This window comes from Streptopelia decaocto (assembly GCF_964273445.1).
Source record: "Streptopelia decaocto genome assembly, chromosome: 4".
Classification (NCBI taxonomy): Eukaryota; Metazoa; Chordata; class Aves; order Columbiformes; family Columbidae; genus Streptopelia; species Streptopelia decaocto.
The window spans coordinates 3,607,184-3,630,658 of record NC_138658.1 but is presented as its reverse complement, the minus strand read 5'-3'; the positions used below and the strand labels follow the sequence as shown (position 1 = coordinate 3,630,658).

At 42.3% G+C, this 23,475-nt stretch overlaps 1 protein-coding gene across 1 annotated transcript in view; it reads left to right on the top strand.

Annotated features, from left to right (window-relative positions):
* The first annotated feature begins 2,022 nt into the window (after positions 1-2,022).
* Positions 2,023-23,475, top strand: part of UNC5C (unc-5 netrin receptor C) — a 226,525-nt gene continuing 205,072 nt past the window's right edge. Inside the window, exon 1 of the mRNA XM_082051376.1 lies at positions 2,023-2,212. Within this exon, the coding sequence (XP_081907502.1) occupies positions 2,089-2,212 (124 nt within the window). The 5' untranslated portion in view covers positions 2,023-2,088. The remainder of the gene's footprint in view (positions 2,213-23,475) is intronic.

The window sequence follows — 23,475 nt, the reverse complement described above, 5'->3', positions numbered from 1 at the left end:
AAACCCTCCCTCCCCTATCCCTCGTGGCAGTAGATGTGCCCGTCAGCTGGTGCTGCAACAAATATATCTTCCATATGTGGTATCTTTCAGGGATCTCTTTTCTTGCCTCTGCAAAATTTCCCCTAACACAGGGAAAACAGTAAATACTCATCAATGGGAGATGCTCCAGATTTAGAGTTATAGCAAAACTGGCAAAAAAACATCATACATGGGGACTGCTCTGTTGACCACCATCCTGAGACATAAAGCTGGGGAGTGTGAGGTCAGGGATTGGTGTGGGGAGCATGTGCAATCAAAGAAGCTCTTGTTTGGGAGACATATTCTCCTTTGAGCATAGCTACAAGTTGAGAGTTTCCCTTTCACTGCTTACACAGCCTCAGGACTTCGCTCACAGGTTATGGTGGAGCCTTAATGTTTTCTGAACTATGCTGTAGTGTTTGAAGCGGGCAGGACTTGCTCCCTTAAAAGATGTGGTACAGCCAGGAGATGGAGAGCTGGAGTGCTCTAGTGGAGAGGACTGTTTAGATTTTTCTGGGTAAATCAGCCTGTTGGGCTTGAAATGCACCTTTCCCGAGCATCTTCCAGGCATACCCAGTTGCACTGCCCAGAACAAAATCTGTCCCTTTTTCTTGCTCTGTGCCTGTACAAAAAAAGAGAAACATTGCTTTCCTGTTTCACTGCAGCTTTGTGGCAGCTGCTGAGGAGGAGAAAAAAAAACCTTGCCCTCCCTCAAACCCAGAGAAGGAAATGGTCTGGATAATTCCCTGGGAAGGGTATTAAAGTCAGGGGCCAGGTGAGATGGAGCCTCCCTGGGGGGCAGGCAGCTCCTCTGGCCCCTGGGAAACCCTCCTGCAGCATCACCAATGCTGCTACTGTTTTCCTGCTGGGGCAGAAGGCAAAGGCAGCATGTCTGGGAAGATCCCAGCCATGATTTGGAGGAAAATAGGGCTCCTTTCCTCACTAGCAGCCCTGCTTGGAGGCAGCTTCTGGGCTGGAGAAGGCGATGCTCCCTGGAGTACCATGGTGTGACAATGGCTATAGGGTTGCAGGCCTCTGGCATTGGCAAATGTTGTGTATGAGAAGCTGGGTCTGGTCATGGCCAGGGACAGTCTGCCTAAGCTGGGCAAAGGCAAATTAAAAACAAAACAAGCCCTAGAAAGCAACTGTAAAACCTAAGTGAGCCCTGGTTGAGCAGCAAATCTCAGATTTGGTGGGCATGGGGTGATGGCAGAGGCTGGGGAGACCTTTTTGGGGGTGTAAGGGTAAGGTCTGTCAGGTAGCAACCCCATCCTTAAGAGAGAGACCCTGGGCGGTAAAGGGGGAGATGTTCTCCAGGGTTGGGGGATTCCCCAACTTGCCTCCTGGTGCTGCCCCTACCGCTGTCCCCCACTCTGCTGTTTATGGGAGCAGACAGCCCTCCAGAGCGGGTGTGGGGGGTGTTAGGCCCCTAGGGACCATGTGGGGACGAGAAAGAGCCAAGGGTGCCGCGGGGTCCGCTGGTGCAGCCCTGGCTCCTGGAGCTTCTCCGGCTGCACGGCCTGGGGGTGCTGGGGTGGGGGTATGTCGGTGTGTGTGCAAGCGTGCACTGCCATGTGTGTGAACTCGCATATGTGTGCCGGTGTGCCCGCGGGTGTGCGCGCAGGGGGCGCGGGCGGGGGAGGCGAAAGGGGGCCGGTTCTGCAGCGGGTGGCTCCCAGCCTCCCCCGCCCCCTTCCCTCTGGGTCTGCTCCTCTCTCCGGCTCGCATTTTATCGCAGGCGCCCGGCGCAGCCCCCTCTTTCCATCCCCGGCCTCGGCCCCCGCCCACCCCCGGGGTGGAGGCAGCCGCGCCGAGCCGCCCGCGGGAAGAAGGCAGCGCTCCGCTGGGCTCCGCGCCGCTCCGCGCCCCTCCGCGGGGCCATGCAGCGCCCCTGCCCCGCCGCTACGAGCGGTGCCCCTCGCCCCGTCGCCCCCTACGCAGTCTGAGCGCCTCGCGGGGGCTCCGCGCCGCTCCGCGCCCCTCCGCTTCCCTCCGGGACGGGGCCGGCGGAGGCAAGAGGCGGCACCGAAAAGCTCGGCGGCTCTGCGAGATTCGCCCCCTACCCCAGCCATGGGGAAGGGGCTGGAGGGGACGGCGGCCCGCTGCGGGCCGGGACTGGGATACCTGCTGCAGACCCTGGTGCTCCCCGCCCTGGCCATCCTGGGGGCCAGCCGCCCCGGCTCCGCGGCGCAAGGTAGGGCAGACGGTGGATGGAGAGGGGCTGGGGCATCTTCTGGGTGCGGGCTGAACACGCGAATTTATGCCGTTTTTTTCTTTTCTGTGTGTATATGTGCAAGCGACGCATTCCCCCGCCTGCACGGACCCCGCTGGGGTCTGGGGGCTCTGGTCGCCCTCGGCGGGTCGAGTCTGCGGTTTCTGAGCCTGGCCGGGACAGGCGTTTCCCTGCACTCCGTTCTCAAGCGGGACAGGGAGGCCGGAGGGGGGTTTGGGCTGAAGGAGCCCCCCGCCCGGCGGGGAGTGGTGCCGGGTGCCCGGCGGGCTGGCGAGGTGCGTGGGAAAGGCAGGTGCGGGGCGGGGGTCCCTGTGCAGCCGCACAGCCCTGCCCGGGGCTCTGCTGGCGATGGTCATTCCTGAAGCCCCCTCGCACCCTTCTCTTCCTGCCTAAAACGTGATATACCCGAAGGGAGTTACCGTGTTTCTGTGTTTATTTTTTAAATTCTTGTTCCGCTCCCTTGTCGGGGGTTCTGGAGTACGTCTTGATCTGTTTTCCCTTTCCGAGTGTAAACGTGTAAATTTCCCTTTCCGAGTGAAAATGTCTTGCTTCTCAGTGCGTGTTTAATGATGTTTTGAGAGCATCACAAAGAGCCCTGGCTCAGTGTGTCACAGACAGCCAGGACAGGAGGCTTTTCCTCCTGCGAGCTGATGCTGCATAAACTTTCTCGGTGCTTTTCCCTACTCTTCCCAGGAGTTAGACCTAAAGTGGAAATGGGTGGCTTTTGCTGGGAAATACTTTTCTACAACCTCCTCAGCACTGGAGAGAGAGAGGTTGCTGCTGCATGTGGGCAGAGCTGCGCATAACAAGGATGTGTGGGTTCATCAAAGCACTTGGAGATCCTGGTTATGTGGTTAGCAAGAGAATGGGAAATTTAGAAGCTGTTTTGTTGGGTTGGTTGGTTGTAGATTTTTTTTTTTTTTTTTTGTATGTGCCACCAAAAGTAATAATATGCACCAAAGCTTTGGTTTGGAGTTATTAGCATAATGCAAGTGGAAGAATGCTTGGTTTCCCCCCCATCATCTCTGTGGAGAGGCACTTGAGACGACTGCACAGATCTGACCCCGTGCTCTCACCCAGCCATTTCAAAGCTCATTCCTCCATGGCCTTTCTGACAGGAGAGCGGTGCAGGTCGCTCTGACTCCAAATGCCCCTGGCAGGCTTTTGGGAGCCGTAGGTTTGCTGCCGGTGGGCTGGATGCATTGTGTATGATGTCTATGTGGTGCTAATCTGTTTCCAACTGATACTTACTATGTCCTCAGAGTCACACACTCAGGAAGCTCCAGAAACCTGGCCATGAGAAAGAGGTAGCAGCAAATGAGAGTACAAAAGTGCCTTATGCATCATGTCACATTTCTTCTGTGTCTTGCATACCAGCATTTCCTTTCACTAGTCTGTTTCATGTTCAAGATAAGACAGGTTTGATGTCATGTATTTAAAGGTTTTAATGGTGCCATGTGTATGTACACCTGGCTGTCAGTGCATATGTATCTGTCTGTGTAGATGGGGGATGTTGAACAAGAAAGGTCCTCTCAGATAGTTGGATGTGGAGCAGAAAGGAGCCTGCCTGCCCTGCTGGCAGGACGTGGGTAATTCACATGACAGATGGTCTGAGCAGGAAAGAGAGGAGAGGATCCCCTGTGCTCAGCTGTTTCATATCCTATGCTTTCAGTTGGTTTCTCCTTTTCACTCATACCCTCTGTAGCACAACACTGTGGGACAGAAATGCCACAAGGGGTGAGGAACCAGGTCTCCTGCACCTCTGCTGGGAAGGGTGGCACATGTGCGGGTCACAGGACACCCAGGACGGAACAGAGAGCTCTTCAGCAATGCTTTCTGACGTGCAGTGTGTGATAATCTTTCACAACAGAGTGGAAAATCCAGGGAATGTGGTTGGGATGCAGTCATTCCTCTTGGACTTGTTTTTTCCATACGTGCTTTTATTTTAATTTCCCATTTGTTAGGACCAGGCACAGAATTTGGGTGCAGACCTGGTTTTGGCACCTTTCCCAGAGTTGAGGGATATTTTGGTTGGTGTTTGCTGAGGGAATCTTCATGTATGTGTATGTAGTGCTTCATTGAGTCAATGAATCAACAGTTTAACTATGCCCTCTTCAGGAAGTTTTCTCTTCATAAAGCACCAGGCAAAGTTTTCCTTCTGTTTTATTTACATATTTCCAAAAATGCATAAGCATTGAAATCATTCTTACCCAACCTATTTTAACGAAGCAATCCTCCATTCAGTGTCTCCTTTGAAATATAAACATCCCTCTAGTCTTTTTGATTGTGTTCCTTTGAGAGCTACAGGAATAGGACACGTGGAAGTTACACTCCAAACCGATCTCTGTATTCTGTTTTCTTCATACAACAAACACAGTTATGTTTTAGAAGGAAGGAGGGGAAGGGAAAGAGGACGTGTACTTTTTTTTTCCAATACTTGCTACTAGTACTATTTCATGTTCTGCTTTTCTTCTCCATTCCCCAACCATCCTTACCTTTTGAAGCAGGCTAAGGAAATGATGAACATTGCTGGGCTTCTGCTCTCATGCCTTCCTTTTCCATTTCTTCATGGAAAATAAAGTTACTAACTGAGTGGTGGATGGATCAACCCCCCCACTCTCTGTCAGAGACATTAATGTCGCTGCATCTCAGCATCATCCTGTGAGCTTCTCAGCAGAGCTAAATACACTTTTTTGTTTTATTAGTATTTCTTATCTGCTTCTCTGAAGCTAAGCATTTTTCCACTGTTATCAGGACAGAACTACTACTTTCCTACTACTCTCCTGTCTTTGGGCAGTAAGAGTGTTTGAAGAAGTTATCTTGTGGTTCTCATCTTTTTAGGGGGCAGTTGGGACAAGAAGAAGGGTCAGGCTGTCTATCTGTAGTGCCAGGCATGGTTCAGACAGCTTTATGGGCTAATAATGATGGCATAGGAGATGGATAAAAAAGTTACAGGGGCTGCATATTAATGAGTCTTTGTTTCGGTTATTCCTTTACAACAAAAGATTACATTTTTTTAATGCTTAACCCCTCAAATCTAATTAAATCCAAGTGATAATTTAAAAAGAAAACTGTAAAAGAGCCATATGTGCAGATATTTGTCTTTCCCCAGCACGGTCTGTATTAGCAACAGCAGCAGTTTGAAAATGCTTGGTGTGGAAAAAGTGAAATATAACATGTGAATCTACTAACCTTTTGGGGATGCACTTCTTAATTAAATATCTAAATATATCTTGTTTGAAAAAAGGGGAAAAGAACTTAATTATCTTGATGCATCAGTGGACTGCTTGTACTTGATCATGTGGGTGTAATAGTATTTGTATTAGTAAAGCGAAGGCAAAGTAGTATTTTGTTGTGAATGGATAAACCCACTTGGAACATCAATTTGTTTTAAAGCGATGTGCTCTGGCAGACTTCAGTGACGTTGATGAGTTTGGGCTGGATGTGGTAGCCCAGTGTGGCCCTGAGAAGCGTTTTATTACTGCAATAGGCTTTGTTGAAAGCAAAGAGCCACTGGGTTTCCTTTGCTGACTGAGATGCCATTTAGGAAAGAATAAAATGGATGGATCTGTCTGTGGAGAAGCGGTTCCTTCCCAGAACACCAGAGCCAGAATCTGGACTCCTCTTCCTCCAGCTCCAGTCTCTAGCAACCACTTGTAATAGCTATGAAAAAAAAAGTATATACATCAAATACAGCCCCCTTCTGATGGCTTTTCAGAATTACTGTCAGTGTCATTTATTCCTCTGTACAGTAAGAGTGCATGAGTGTATCTAAACATTTCCACAATTGTCGTGAATGTTTACACTTAATCGTTTTATGTAGATCATTCATCACACAACATTTTTTCTTTCCTTTGGTAATAGCCTCAAAACCCTGGTTGTTCACTGTATTTTGGGACCAGCTTTGTGTGTGACATCCACACTCAGAAACAAGAAACAGCATTAACCATATTAAAGAGATTTTCCTAATTTAATTTTCCGAATACAGTACGTCTGCAAACAGGAACACAGCTCCGTGCCAAGGCCGGGCAAATTGGTTCCATAGCTGGTCTGTGCAGCAAGAGAGGAGAAAATGTGGGTTATATTTATTAGATGTTTTCAAGTAAATGCCTTTATTTTTTTATAGTTTTTTTTTTTGTGTGTGTGTGTACAAGTGGTGTTTTGAGGCACAGTCTGCACAGTTCAGTTGACTGGGATCCAGTGCAACATCAGTTCCTGTGGAAGGTGAGAGGAGCCCAGACTGACTAGGATAACAATTCAGTATTTCTGTACAGTATACAACCAGATTCTGGACTATATATAAAATACTAAGGAGAACTATACTTTGAAAAGTGAAGCTATGATTATTTTTGGCTGCCAGCTAAGTGTATAGTGTATGGGTGTTTGTTACTTTCTGCTGCCTTTCTGGATTTCTAGTCACTGGACTTTTGAGGAATCAGTTCTGGTTACTTTTTCTGGAAAAAGGCACAGAAGTTGCTTGTGCAGCTTATCTGAAAAATATGCTTTAATTGCTGTTGCAAAGGGGAATTCCTGGGTTAATTTGCATTGCTCGAAGTAGTGAGTAGTTTGATGCAATTTAGTCAAAGGGGATTCAACTCAATGCGAGTCTCAAATGTTCAGATCATTGGTTTGTCATTGAAAACACGTCACTGGGTGCTATCTTTGAAATAAAGGTTAATTTAGTCATGGGTGCTCAGCCTGTGCAATGTGTTTCGCATAACTATATATATATATATATATGTAACTGTAGGAAAAAATGGCATTCCTGTTCCCATTCCCTCTTTCCTCCCTTTCAAGTGGAGAGAGGGTTGTGCTGGTTTTTGAAGTGCACATCTTGTTAGCCACCCAGTGGAGGTATTCAAGTTTAGCAGGCAGCAATCTTGGCATCGGTGCCAATAAAGCAGTAATTACATCGCCTGTCATTTTCATTAACCATCTTTGCTTTCACATGGTGGTAGAAAACAGTGCAAGCTTTTAAAGCTTAAGTCAAGGATTAAATGTGAGGGATAAGAGACAAGAAGCAGTTTTCCAGTTGGCTACAACCTCTGTCAACGTAGCATCAGAATAATGTTGTGCAAAGGCACAGTTCAGTGCTAACTGCTTCCAAGGACTGAAGGGACGGTGGTGTTTTAAGTGATTTATTGTGTGTGCTTGGTAGAGTCCAGTCTCAGGAGCAGACGTCCCTGGAGCTTTCCATCATAACATTATCCAAGAGGCGATCTGAAGGAAATGGTATTAAGTCTTCTGGGAGGCAAACTGTATGCAAAGAAAGACTTAATTTGCATCATTTGTAAGCAAGCATTTGAAATTATGCTAAAAGGGAAACGGTTTTAAAGAAGCTTACATTGAACAAATAGGAACAACAAAATTCCCCTTAATTTTGCAGGTACCTTGTTTTCCTGTTTTTAATTTAATAGGGTCCTCTGCAGATACTCTGACCTCAAACTCCAGCAATGTGGCAGGGAGAGGATTTATTTAGTACTGTTGTTGTCCCCAGCTTTTGGTAACCCCAGAGATGCTCATGTAGAGCTTTCCCCCTTGGTAGCCATCACTAGAACACCTTCCTGTTTGCTTTTATGACTCCAACTCAAATGGCACATATGTTAAGCAGGAAACATGGGATTTCCTCCTAATTCATCAAAGACCAAGGATGGGGGGAGTCCTCTTATAGCCTGGTGCATTATTATCTAAAAGTTTGGGCTGGGGAAGAAAAGCTCAATGCAAAATAGTTTCACTTACAGATGTCCTTTTTATCAACATGGAAAATTTCAGGGGAAACAAACAAACAAAGAAAGAGTCCTTTTTATTTATTTACTGAAGGGAGGTAGGAAAACAAACAAGAAACTTTAATCAAAACCAGAAAAGATTCAGTTATTTTAGTGAAAAGGTCAGTAAAGCCGCAAATATTTACCTCCCTGGTCAAACACTTTCTATTTACCCACTCTGAAAATCTGTTAGGTGTTCAGCAAAAATAAAAAAATCCTCAAAGTTGTGAAGTCTTCTGACAATAACAATTTTCATTTCCATTTCTCCATACATTTCAACTCCATACATTTCAACTGTTAAACTTCACTTATCTTCCTAGTTGAACATTGGTGAAGGCATGTATTATATGTGCCTTGCTCATATAGGTCTTGCTCTCTCTTTTGCTTTTTTTATAATATCGATTTTATTGTGGTGCAAATTGAGATGGAGACCTAGATTCTCAGTGGTGCCAGACATGCCCTTAGTGCTGCCAGGAAAGGGCAGGCAATGCTGGATTTAGGCAAGTACTTTTGCTATTTCCCACACATGAGCAGTGCTGCTCTAGTTTTCATGACTGTGCAATAACCCCATCAAGGCAGGGATGTCCTGTATGTCAGGACATGATGCTGCAGAGCATCAGCACCTCCTCAAATTCTCTCTTTCCTTCATTAGGAGTCCTGTGCCGGCAGGACAGAAAAGAGACAGCCAAAAAGCTGTGTATGCTCATCTTGGTTGGTGATACCTCCCATGTGGGACGTGCAGTTGCGTTTTTAGGATGGCCTTGCTACGTGTTTGCATTACTAGAGACAATGGGAGACTCTTATTTGTCGCATTGCATAAACTATTTAATCTTCAATCCATCTTACTGGGCTGGGAGGACAGCTCTATTTATCTCTATTTGGTGGAGAATTATAAGGGAAATTGCCTAAGGGTGCAAAGCAAATGTGTAAGGAAGCCAAAATGCAAACTCAAGGCTTCTGACTACTCAAGACCCTGGTGCTCTAGTTCATCCTCCTTCTTGTCTAACAATCTCATGGATGATGCTGTGGAGGGAATGCTACTTTGAAGGCTCCCAGGTACCTTCCCGATATCGAATTTGTTGGGTCTCACCACTGATTTCTTTATATCTGGTGGTATCTAGAAATAAGTGTACAAGACGAAAGGCAAACCAATGTGCTGTTGCCTAGAACCAGGGATGCCTCCTGGAGGCTCTGACTTTATGGTGGCAGCAATTTGGGAGGATTTGCTTTGCCTAGTGAAATCCACAGTGCTGTCCCAGATTTGGAAGAGCAAGAGTAGATCCAGCAGGTGACCGCAGCACTGTTGGAAATGGAATAAGGATCACTGCCTTGGCTTGTTTTGTTTCATTTGGGTTTAATCTGCAATTCAGGACTATCTTATTCAACTGTACTTCATTCATCTGAATAAGCGACTTACGCTCCAAAAGACCCTGTTGCGTTACGAGTCATTAAAGCTATGAGGTTGCCTAGGCAATTAAATCAGTATCTATTTTTCTCTTGTTGAGGTAATATTATCAACAATAATGCTAAGGAGCTCAGATAGGTTTTACCGGCCTGGCAACAACTGGATGTTTTCTTGTCAAGTAGCTCTTTCCAATCCCTTTTTAGTTATTTTTGAGAAGTAAAGTAGCTTTATTTCTTAGTCTCATATTGAGTGAGAGGTTGAAACTTTAAGCTCTGTGGATTAACAGCGTATCCTTTGAGAAAAAGGAAAGCTTGCGTTTTTCTTGGTCTCCCAAGTGCTGGGTGCAATTGTTTGAGAAATCTTGAATTTAATCAGCTAGGAAATGTGCAAGTAAGCCTTGAATTGTCTGCCAAAAGAGGTTGACTCTATTGCAGTCGCTTTGGAAACTTGTTTGAATTGATAGATATTCCCCAGGCATTACATATATATATATATATATATATATTTTTTTTTTTTTCCTCTAATTTAGTGCATTTCATGTCAAGCAGTGAAAAGTGATCACCACAGGATTATTAGTATTTTAGAGCTTCTTAGAGAGCTATTTTCTAACCATAAATTTGCTAAAAGAGTATCTGCAACATGAATTGCTGCACTTGTATGATATGGTGTATTTATTTATTGTTTAAATACATCACTTGTCTTATCCAATCTGAACATATGTGTTTATACTGGAAAGTTTACATAGTGAGCAAAGATAATGACATGGTCTCAGTGAATGAGGTTAATTGCAGTTCAGTTATACAGAAATCGAGGAATAAGAAGTAGGACAGAATAGCAAGCGAAACTAATTCCGTTTTCGTGCGTTGGATTTACCTACACTGAATGTAGTGCAGGTAATTACTGGGAGCAATCCACAGCCTTCATTTCAGGGTTCGGTCAAAACTCAATGGTGCTTTTAACTAAGAGAAGATGAAGTTTCCCCTGTCAAACTCAGTCACTTCAGATCTGAAAATCAGAGTTGATTGTGGAAACTGGAAATCTGTCCCGTTAAGGGATGGGACTGTGAAGAATGTGCCACTGCACCGTTGCCGCTCACTGAAAATCTCACTGAATTGGTTTATGGAATACTAGTTTTCCTTTCTCTAAGCTTTTTGGTCCCAAAGCTGCACTAGTTTTTGGCAAGTCATTGCCCCCGTTACAAATTCCTTTCATGCAGACATTGCAAACATAGTTTTAGGGACTTCCTTTGTGCTTCCTCACCAGTTTCTGAAGGTGAGGGTGACTTTTTCAGTTCCTTGCTCAAATAAAATGCAGCAAACTTCTTATGCAGTGCTGCCTTTCGTTCTCCTCCTGGTGTAAAATAGCTGTGCTGTAGCAAATAGGAAGTTCCTAATTTCTTTGTTTCTAAGTAACTAGAAAGTTTGTAGCTAGAAAGTTCAGTACTGGGAGGTGTGGGTTCACTACTGGTTTCCTTTCTTTTTTTAAATCCCTAGTGCCTATACCAAGGACAGACTAACACTATACAAGGAGGACAGACTAACACTATACAAGGCCAGGTTATGACTGCCAACAAATCTAGCTCCATTAATTTCAAACCCAGCACACGTCAGAAGCTGATACGGTTCTGTGTTAAAAATATGTTGACACAGTAGAGTGAGACTCTAGGATGGACAGATCTTGATCTTTTTTACTGGCAAGTGTTTTTGGGTATTTTTTTTTTTTTAAGCTCAATAATTTGAATAACTTTGAGGTTTTCTATTTCCTTTACATGTAGCAATGTGGCTCTTTCCTGTAGAGACATTAAGAGTGCCTCACTCAAAAACATCTTGGTGAGATTCTTCCAGGTAGATGTTTTTTCTCTCGGGTTTTGTCACGTTATTTCAGATAAGAACACTGACAGCCAAATGTCACCAACTGTAGGCAGATATCCACATAAATATCTATTATACGGCAATTTCCTGCCTCAGCAATCAGTCATCTTTGAACTAAAGACCTCTACTACTAAAAGCAAGGGCTTCGAAGGCTTGAGTTAGAAATGCAGCCTGGTAGCTGATGACAAAAGTGGTTATTATCCGGGTTTAGGCAGTAGAATGAGAAGTGCCATATGCTTTTCACAAGCACTGGAAGAGGCAAAACTGTTCAGCTCTGCTAGCTTTTGTCCTTTGCTTGTCCCACACTATTTCTGTATGCATTTTTTCCCCTTAAATGTTATATACAAATTCTTTGTAGTAAATATGGCTATTAGATAAAAACCTCCAGATATGTTTTTTAAGTCTTAATTTACTTACTTGCTTTATAAACATTTCTATCGGTTGGTAGTCTCACGAGGAAAGACTTAAATTTGCATTTATAAGAAACATTTGCAAAGAAAGCTGAATTAAAATGACAAAGTGACATTGCATGGACTATTCATCTGCTATGTATTACTCATGAGCTTATTTTATGAGTACTTGGTTTCACTGCAAAGATCCTTTCTCTTAGGGAAATCAATTGATGGCTGTACCTCGATCAGGCTTTGCTATCTGTCCAATTAATTTTGCTGGAGTGCTTGGGATTTACTCACCACAGCAAGACAAGAAAAAAATCAGTCTTTTGTCTTTAAAGTTTTATGTCCACTAGTACCAATGCAGAACACATATTCTGCTTGTGGAGGCCAGGCTGAGGTTAAGTTGGTTTTAAAGATAACAGTAGATTCCAGCGTCCTTGCATTTGTTTTGTATTTGGTGACAGTCACTAAATCAGAGGAAGGAATGTTCAAACAACACACTTGAGGAAAAGTGATTTTTATAGAAAGGGTCCATTCCTGCTAATAGCCAGTAACTGCACATAACCCCAGTGACATTAAAAGTCCATTAGCTAAGCCCAGTTTAAACAGCAGCTGATGCTGTATCAGCTAAATGTGCATTGGAATTTTTCATGTAACACAGCAATAGCACTTCTGCAATTTTTCTAAAACTATGTACATTAAGGAAAGCAAATGTCATCTGATAGTAATAAGATGAAGAGTTCACATTAATGTAGGGAGAATTGTAATCAAACTGGAGCTGCCATCTGGCTGCATTAACAAGAAACAAAAATGGTTACAAGAAAAGAAGAGAGTGTCAGGTTTCTGAATTAAAGCTCGATTAACGAATCTAGTGTACAGGCTTCTGTAACGTAACACAGGATAAGCACAGAGCTGCTTATCTGCTTGGGTCTTTATTGCTAAATTATTCTGACCTTCTTTGAGAAAAGTTTCTACTGAAGTCAGTAAGATGCTTAGTTATGTGGAGCACTGGGTTGCCATGGGGAAAAAAGAAAAAGGTTATTTGCTGGCAATGTAGGAAATATGTCTCATTACAGCAGCGTGAAAAATATGCCTATGGCGTTAAATTCTAGTTAACCATTAGCAAAGGAAAGAGCATTCACCCATCTCAGTGTATCAACAAGGAGGTTGAGAAGTACAGCGTGTATTTGGTAAAGAGAAGCATGACAGGTGATGAGCTTGTTATTCATCTTCAAAAGCAACCAGCAGTCTGAGGTCCTACTACCCTGGTCTTGGGAGCCACTGAAGCCCAGTTTAGCCCTCAGTTTGGCAGTCGGTCTAATTCGGAGAAGTCACTTTGAAGTCTGCTTTGAAAATAGATCTTGTGCTATAAAGCCATTGTGGAGAAAGGCAAAGGGCTGCTAGTAAGTTAATGTGAGAGCTGGAAACAGAGGGATAATTAGTCGTTTACTGACGTGCACCAAGCACAGTGACGTATTGCTGCAACCTCTTCCGCCTCCTCTTGCTATTATTCATCCATCAGTGAAACCTGGTACAAGTACTGACAGTAAAGCTTAAATGCCTGATGTGGGCGGGCATACCCACTGCAAACATTTTGCAAATACATCTGGAAGGTTCACTTAAGCTCTTACCAAATTGTGGTGGTAGTGCAAAACTCTCGAATGTGTTACGAGGCTGAACTTGCATTTTTTTTTTTGTCTTCCCAAGCTGAAGGAGTTGACATCAGTAGAATGCCCAGAGCAGATTGTGTGTTTGCAGACCACAGGCTTTAAGGATAGTAATTCAATTGCATTTTCTTCCCCTTCTGGAACACAACATGTAAACATGTTACTGAACTGAAGCCTGGTTTTAATGACAAGCAGTAACTTTTTCATGTTGACAGATTTTCACATGGAAAGCTTTATTGAAAATGAGAGAAGACCTTTTTGCCATCATTAGTTCTTGTTGTTTAGTGCTTTTATCAAGTACAGTAAAGTACCATTTGTAATTATTTCCAAGCTTATATGGACATGTTTAATATAATTACCAAACAAAATCCTGTTTACTAACATACTGCTTGTGAAAACAGTCTGAATAATCTGGTCTCTAGCACACATAAATCAAGCAATAATAACAGCTGTGAATATTTCACAATATACTTGGAGTGCTTTGATTTTAATACTGAATCCACTTTTGAGTTTTAAGGATAAAACATAGGTCAAAAGTGACTTTTCCCATATGTTCTTTCCTATTATTTTGCAATCCTTTGCCTGAAAGTTATTTTTAAAAAAAATCATTATTGCATTTGATTATAAAAAAGTAAATATATACACTTTCATGAGCTGGGAAAATTATGTGACTGAATTATGCTGGAGCTAATAAAATGATGCCATTCATATTCGCATGGGACAATCTAATACAGCTGTGAATATTTTACACTGGAAAAGGCATTGCAGCGCCAATACTCTTTGCCTTTATTGAAGTTTTACTATTTTTATCTGTCTGCATGTCCATATACTGGATAGTAAGCCTGAAACACATGCATAAAACTGTGAGAAGCAGCTGGTTATGCAGCTAATTCAAGTGCCTAAAGGACTTTGAAAACAAAGGTGACCAGGAGGCAGGTTTGTGGTGCAGTAGTGTGGGACCTATGAGCCTGTGTTATGTATTGTGTCCCCCTCTTTCTGGGAAGGTTTGAGCCTCTATTAAAACAGAAAGAGGAAAAGGAGACCCATAGTCTGCCTACTGCAGAATATTTGGGGTTGCATGAGGCTACTAAACCATCTTGGTGAGTTCAGACTGTGTATGGAGTTTGTCCAGTTCAGTGGAAGGCCTTGAAATTTTGGGAAAAGATTTATAATCATCCCTCAAGTCATTTTCCCCAGCTCCAAACAAAGACCTTGAAGAACAGTTGTGTATATCAAAACATTTTTCAAAGGGAACGTTCTTTAACCTCTAACAAAAAATAAGAAATTAAGTAACTGAAGTACTATTTTGGAAGACGAATTTGAAAAGTGTTCACTTGTCAGAATTTTTTACCCTTGTTCTGCAGTTGCATTCCCTCACTGAAGTTGACGTAAATTTTCAAATGTTTTAGCCATTGCACTCTCTGAATAAATTATTAGTCTCCAAAACTAATTGTAGCCCTGGCAGAGCCCAGGGTGGAGCAGGTTTATCCTAAAGGACCCAGATGGGAACAGGGAAAAAGAAGTTTAAGTGGCTCAACAGAGGTTTTTTTGGGGGGACTAAATTGCCATTAATATCTTCTGCAGCTAGTTAAGGGCAATAAATGGTTGCATGTAGTCATTTATGCAAACAAAAGCCTGTATCAAGCAAAACTTTTGGGATGCTCTGGTTGTGTCTACTCTCAGTAATATGCCTGATTTAAACACGATTTTCCCAAGGTTTCTGCTGTTACTATGTCAAGGCATTTTAGAATTTGGTGCAAATGCATTTCTGACTCCCAAGTTATGGAAAGGGCTCTTATCTGACTAAAAAAAAAATGTTAGGACTTTCTAGTGTATTTGCTTCTTTTTCTGTTTATTCTCACTGTATATCAAAAGAAAGTCTGGTTGCTCTTGTTGGAGTTCCTTGTTTTGAGCCATGGACTTAAGCACTTCCATGGAAGTACATTGGTGGGGAATTGTTTTTGCCACATGGTCTGTAAGGTCAAAATTAATCTTGAAACAATATCACTTATCACTTGTGCATATTAGAAAACAAATGTACCAGAGGAGGTTTTAAGTAAGGCAGTTCTTAAAAAGAAAAGGGTCTTTGATCAGATTTCATCTAACTTTGCCTTGCTTTTGGATGGTCAGTATTTTAAGATATGTCACTATTTCTGATCAGTATAATAACATGTGGTGTCATCATCTTGCGATTGGTAGCAAGTGTCCCTATCAACATCCTATGCACACCTATGAATACAGAGCTACGATTGGTAGAGATGTGAGTATAAAATATGTAGCGGGTTGTTGTCTCTAAAGAGATTTCAGCAGTTCCTGAATGCAGTACTTTGGGACTTCAACTTCACAAAGTCCGTTCTTAGTTTTCTGTAGCATGAGAACTTGCATTGAAGTGTGAGTCATTGCTTGAGAACGTTGGAGTGCACAAACAATATTAAATTGCTTTGTTATGTGTTTGTGGAGGCTACATCCAGATACTGTCATTGTGAAGTTATTAGTATATATAATTACCTAACCACAAGGAATTGCTGGATTGAAATAGCTTATGTAAGCCTGCGTGTTTCCTTCCCACAAACCCAGCTTAAAGGCTCATGCAAGTCTCTTGCTGAGGAAATGTCTTGCTGACCATGAAATATTATTTGGGAAGATGCACTTATCTGCAAGAATGAAGAGCGCTAGCTTCAAAATTCAGTTCTGCCTTGTGCTCTGGGTTTATCAAATGCTGGATTGTTTAATATTAGATGATCTGACCTTTAGATTTCAACAACTATCTATTTGGCAGCATAAGCCTTCCTATAGGATCAAAGATTATTAATGAGAATTTGTGCAATATCAAGTTTTTGTGATTTGAAGGCCACCAGGTATGACTTGTGTGCATGAAAACCAAGCAGTTGTAGCAGTGTATGTCTGGCCAAAGGTGTTTTGATTAGTGAGGAAATGGATGCCAGCTGGTATATTTATACTTATAAATATATGTAACTGTATTTAGGTGCACAGGTAAATTGTCTATGCCACTTAGCCCCATCTGTTCCTAATAAAATTCAGCCCACAGGCTCTAGGTTTTCAAAGTCCTGATTGTGCTCAGATAGGTGAACTTTCGAAGTGGAAGAGCCAGTTTCACAAATGCAGCTGAGCCTCTTATTTTGTGTAAACCAACACGGCTTCCCCAAGTTCAACGAGTGCATCAGTTCTGCACCAGCTGAGCGTTGTTCACAGTTACCATTCCTCTAAGGCTCTTTTCATGGGGGAGACATTTCTATCTCATCTGTTTGAACAGAGAAAATTTCCATGAATCTAAGAATGCTTTTTAAAAATAAAGAAAGAGAGGAAAAAAGGAGCAGACACTGCAAAGTACATCAGAGAGCGGTCCTGGTGTTAACAAGGAGATTTTTTGCCATCAAAATGAGGAGGAAAATGTTAGGATCTTTACAAGATCTTGTCCCGCTTAAAAAATCCTAAAGAAAAGATAGGCATCTAGAATGGCAATTGTTGGGTAAAATGCTGGTTTATGCCTACAAGTTGTTTTGGGATTGTATTTTTTAAAAAGAGAATTTCCTTTGGAAGTTTTTGCAGCCACCCACAGCCCCATCGATGCAAACCTCTGCAAAGACTTAGTAATTAAAATGAAAAGGCTGTGTGTTCGCATTGCCGTCTCTCTCTGCAGTTGTTGGTTCTCAGAACATCACCTCACTTCTGATAAAAACCTCAGATGAGCTTTTCTCAGCAGGTCGTGGGACCATCCAGGCTGTCTCTCTAGCTACAGCAGTGACTGTTCACTTTTGATCATCCTAGAGGTTATTTGCAAAAACAGAAACAAAACCCCTTGATTTTCCTCATTGTCTTCTCTCAAACGGAAAATTAAAACATACAAAAATCAACCTGTGGTTTCAAATACTAATTAGTAACAGTGCAAAAAATACATTTCTTTATAGAATTACCAGTTTTGAGTACACTACAGTATTTATTTCCATGAGTGGTAAGACAAATACTGCACTGTATAAAGAAGTTAAAGCATCCTCTTCCCCCAAAATAGGTGTTTATAAACATAAGGTGTAGACTAAACATTCTTGTCTCTTGCATGAAAACTTGGGATGGGAACAAACTTATCTGTGGGATTCGAGGCTGAAGAAAGGCAGTGTTTTGATCCTCTGGCTAAATAAAAGATATGTTTTGGGGAGCAGTAGTATGTATTTACCAGCCACTTCAAAACCACAAGAGAGACACTGTTTAAATAGATGTGTCATTATCTATGTCAATTATCTGTAATAATATGGCTATGAGGCATATTAAATAACAGAGGTAGCTTAAAAAGAAGACAGGAAAAATAATGTTGCCATCAGGTTATCTCTTGGTTGTGGGGTCTGTTTTGTTTTATTTTTATGTGAGGCTGTTCCTTATCCCTCTGAGAAATCTTGCAGAAATAGGAGGGGAACACTAAGAACAATTTTCTGAATTGCTCCACCCAGCCACTAAAGAAAGATATCAGAACGTCATTATTATCTTTGAATGCTGTAAAACCCAAAGACAACATAAAACGGGATCCTACAAGCTGGCTGAGGAATTCGGAGCAAAGGAGATTGAGAATCTTAATGAAAAGGTCATGGATGAGCCCCTTGTTTTCTAGTACTAATGCTGCTGCCAGGGCAGAGCTGTTTGTTATCGGCAGGTCTCCTGATGGAATACTGAGTTCGGTGTCATTTTGGTGTGCTTGCAGGGTACGCTAAGCTGTAAATTACATATAAGGAACTGCAAAGTCAATTTAAGCATTGCAGGGTTTCATACCCATGGAAAAATGTCAAAGGAAAATTTAAAACATAGATGGGAGCGAAGGCAGAGTTCTGTAAAAATCCCATCTCTTGTGAGCAGTCCTATCAACCTTTGAAGTGTGACGACACTTCTGCAGAAGCTTGTGTTTCAGTGTGTGAGCAATCCCGCACCACTAATTCGCAGCTTTGCAAGGTAGTGGCCTAAAATGAGCATTTCCACCAAAGTTTCCCAATAGGATCAGGAACAGTCCCATTGGAAGGAGTTCAGAGCAGGAACATAACTCCTCTGAAGAATTCTTAATGTAAACTCCTTGTTTCAGGACCTCTCATCAGAGGAATTTTGATGATGTCTATTGATTAAGTTTCTTTTCTTTTTGTATCTTAAAGAGTAAATCGAAAGGTCATTTTTTTTCAATATCGGCATGCAAGGAGTTTTATCGATTCTCTTTTATGAGGCATTAATGAAATCTATAGAAGCATAACAAGATTGTACAGTTAACCTTGGCAAGATAGCCTGCTCTTTATACATGTGCAGAAAAGGGAAAATACCATGTTCCATTTTGGCAGTGTAAATTATGTGGGAGCGAGTGAATTTCACGAGATCAAATACCTCTTAGCACAGAAAGGGAGCATGGTGTATCTATACTACCCCATTAACTCCAAAATGTGCTTAGCAGAGAGTTTTTGGGGAATACTTTGTTTTTCTGCCTAATGGTACCACGCATTTATCACTATAAAAACAAGCAGGAAAGTCAATCACTGATTGCGCATGCCAGAAATGCCTTCCACACTCACAATGGCGGGATGTCAAGAGTCTAACCCACTTTAAAAGAACAGGCGGGATTTATTCTGGAAATCTACCAAAATGGACCAATCTTTCTCAAAAATGTGAAGCTGGGATCAATTTTGCAAAGCTAAAATAAACAGTGGTCACACTTGACCCAGTATATTATACTAACAGAGGAAGAAATGTAAAAAGCTGGGGGTATCTATGGATTTGGCTTGATAGAACATTAAACATGATAGATTGGATTAAAAAATTATCCACTAGCTTTAAAACTATTCATAATAAAATTTGGAAAGAACTTTCAGTGTATTATTTAATTCCACATTATTTTCTTAAACAGATTTTCTTTTTATACCACCTAAATTAATGAAGGCTGTCTTGGCTATGAAGTACAAAGCGAATGCCCCCTGAGAAAGGATGCCTTTGCGTAACAAAAGCTCAGATAACACTCATCAGAAGCTCAGAAGCATTTGAATGAATGTCGTACATTTTTATTTACAGTAGGAAAAACATTGGAGAGGCAAGTATAATTATCTCAATTTTTAGATGGAAACCAGAGAAGTGGAAAGCAGTACTGGGGAGTGAGCGGACACAGGAATTCCCCTCTGATGGGCTCACAGAAGACATGGAAGTAATTTGTGGTATGAAAATGGCTGGTGTTGCTTGTTTCCATCAAAAGCCATGGAGAATGTAGGAAGTGGGCGCTGGGTTTTTACACCACAGTCTGATTCGTGACCAGCCTAACTGATGTTGGCCCACCACATCTTTGCAGCTTGTCCTCATCGGATGATCAGCAAGCTGCTAGTACAGACAAAATTAGGAGTGGGCCTCCTAATCCTGATTTTTTTTGGCTCCACAGACCAGTGGGGAGAACAGCAGCTGGCTGGAAAAGCCCAGTTGGACAAAGCCTGTCCCACAGAGCCATTGGTCCTGCTTTGCTGGTAGCTCTGAGGACCAGCACTCCCAGGTTTGCTCCATGCCACATGGTCTCCAGTCTCCTTGCCTAAGTGTGTGAGATTGTGTGACTCTGACAATCCTCACATGGTTTTTCTATTACTGGATGAATGGTTTTGTTTCCTGGGCTGGAGCTCCAGTCTCCTGTAGAGCACTGCAAAATCAGGCTGTGAAGAGATACATCCTGAAACACTGAAGCAGTCTTTAGCTTGGCTCTTGCACTTTTAGTAGCTGTCATGAAACTGGGGGCAAGATGTTGCTGAATTTGTCAGCTCTTGAAAAAGGTACAAGTCAATTCTCCTTTTTGTATTTTTAATGTTCTGTTGCTGGTTTGGATTTAGAATAATGACCATTCAGGTTCTCATGTTTATGAAAACATGTCTGCACTGGAGGACAGAGATCTGCAGTACTTCAGGGTACTCTCTTTATTTCCTCCTTTGGAAGATCTATCTTGAAAATCCATTGCTTGAGTTTCCCTGAGTGAGAGCAGCCCTGAAAGCCAGTTGGAGTAACTCTCTGAGCTACTGTAAGAAAACTGCAAGATTACCTGAACACTACGTCTAAAATGCATTGTAGGATGTAAGTGAATCAAAGAGGGACAGGCAGGCATGTTACCTTTTGTTTTCATGTATAAATAACACAAAAAATAAGTGCTCGGTTATTTTCCTTTTAATTGACTGTTTTGGTTAAACTTCCTTGTAGTTTGGAGATGTCAACACATCAGTAGATTTATATACTTGAGGCTTAAAGACATTTTGATGGCTGATAATATTTAGCTCCTACTTCAGCTAAGCTACTAAGTTCTTTTATTTATTGATCAAACAAGCATTTGGGGTTACAGGATGCCAAGAATTATTTGGACCCTGGCACTTCAGCAATAATATAAGGAGTAAGGATAATTGTATGCACCATCTCTAGGTATATTTCAAGGCACTATGTTTCCAAGAAGGCAGACTCTCAAAGTTTTGTCACAGAAAACACTGAAAAAAGGACACAGAGAGATAACGAATGGGTGGATGCAAAATGAAGACAGGTAGTTTGGATTAGTCAATCCTTTGCATGGTAAATGCTCCAGAAATGGCTAATTTTTCTTCCAAGGAGCATACTTGAGAGAGAACGTGCAGTAAACACGTGGCTTTGGTGGTCAGTTAAGAGGTTGCTGACCTGCCTAAAAATGCTCCTACATGATCCAGCTGACAATAGGAATGAGTACGAACGAAGCTGTTTTAGCTCTCAGTGCCCCACAACGCCACGCAGAGGTAGGAACACATCACAGTCAGAGGTGTATGGCTGCTGGGGGGTGATGGCCACATTTGCAGTGCTGGGGACTCAGGTGGCTTTGTCCCTGTGTGCCCGCAGGTGAGTGCACCTGTTAAACCTCTGTGCCGAGTGCTGATGATGTGTCTATCAGGGAAACAAAATCTGTTATGAGGCCTTAGCCACAGATGTTGCTGCCTCACCCCTTGCCTGGCTTCTGCAGAGTGCCAAGGTGACTGATTTAGGATGTGGAAAGAGGGTAACATAGTTTAAAGGGAAAAAAAATAACTGTTGCCCTAAAAGTGCTCCTCTTAAAACAGCTTCTGGGGCTTCTCCAGCAGGTGTTGTGCTTCAACCACCTCATGGTGGAGGTGAGAAAAATCTTTAACTATTTCCAAAAGCCTTGGCCCTGCTCTATGGATGGGCTGTACTTTACCCCGGCTTCACTGTGTCCTTCCACCCAGCACTTCCCATTGGTCTGGAGATGCAGTAACATTCAGAAACTCTTACCTGTATATTGGCATTTATTGCTTTATAGAATTTAAGTGATGACCCATGATACAAGGCTGTCTGTTTTTTACTTTTCCTTTCACACTGAGAGCTTCTCTGGATAGGGTGGACCCGGTAACTTCTCGAGGCTAAATTAGGTTTCTGCCTGTTGTTGAATTTGAGAACATATTTGTTGCTACTTTTTTGTATACCTTTGTGTCCAAATGGGTACTTGAATCCCAGAAGTGGTGATTTCTCGCACATAAGTACCACTGGGGTGCAGCAGTATTGATACCAAATCTGCTTTAAGAGGCAAAGCACATTCTTCAGGAGATTAGAAGCAGAGTTTAAAGCCTAGGTAGATATCTCCTTAGTACTTGCGCTCATTTGACTGGTCTCAGAAGGAAAATGAACTCCCCATAACTACAGCCAAGAAGACAACTTGTTTTAGACAAGCGGACAAAAAAAAAACTTTGCTTTTTGGAAGTGCGGAACAGGAGTTCAAGCTTCATCTAAATCATTATTAGCTACCAAATGGGACTCTGTCGTAGTAGCCTTTAAAGTATTCCTGGCTTTCTGGCCCATTATGTTCTTGTGCTCGGATAGTCTCTGCTAGTTGCTCCTGAAACCAGTAGCTGGAGAAAAGGGTCTTGCTTTTGGCCAAGATACAGTTGGGGTTTTTGGCACATGGTGTATTTCTGCTGCTCATGTGCAAACAACTAGGCAGGGGTTTCCCACTGAAGTTCATTCTTTGGTCTTCTCTGAACACATAGTTCAAAAATAACTGAAGCAAAGTGTTTCAAACCAACTTAGACATCTTAGTTCTTTGGTATTGGTTTTGCCTAGAACAGGAAGATTGTGTTCCTTCCTTTTTTTTTTTACACTTTCTTCCAAATCAGGAAGATATTATATATAACCTATGGGCATTAGCTTATTTCTGCCAAATGCTGAAGTGAGTACTGAACAAAATGAAAGGAGGAGGAGAACGATAGGTTCTACTCACCTTGGGCTGTCCACCATCTGGCTGCCCTTCAAGTACCCTGACTAGGACTTCTACACAGAGGGACGCTCTAAATCTGTCACTGCATAAAACATTGTTAGGGTTAAAATTGTCAGGACTGCCTTTTACTTCTCTGTTACATTGAAGGTCAGATTATCAAAGAATTTAAACTGCTGATAAAAATAGGGGAAATGGAGTTGCAGTTTTTTATATTGTCCTAAGGACATTCCATTCTTTTTGGTGTAATATTGTAATTTTTAATGGGTGAAGAGTGACTTACAGCCCCCTTATGTCTTGCTTAAAACATTCTAGTAGGAATTCAGAGTTGATGAGATTTTGTATGGGTCCTTTGCACAGGTATAAATTAAATTCAGAAATGTCATTCTTTTTTCACAGGGTAGAAAAAAGACTTTAAGATTTTGTTCTGTTCCTAAATGTATTTTATTATATAGTATCCAAAACATACTCCAGATTATACAGAGAGGGTTGTCAAACTCTGGAACAGGCTTCTTTAAGAGGTGGTCGATGTCCCAAGCATGGCAGTGTTTAAGAGTCACTTGGCCAATGCCCTGAATGATTTGCTTTAACTCTTGGTCAGCCCTGAGTTGGTCAGGCAGCTGGACTAGATGATCATTGTAGGTCTTTTCCAACTATTCTACTTGATTCTATTTGATTCAACTCTGACCTTTCCTGTTGAGAGGGGGAGCTTTTGGTAGAACGAGGGGAAAAACATCCATTCCCAGTTATATACCAGCAAGTGTGGCTGCCTTAATCTCTTGCAGCTGTTATGTTAGTTATGTTTGTATATGTACTTTAATCCAAAATACTTGCCAGTTTTCCTCACATCAACCCCAACACAAGAGAAAAAACA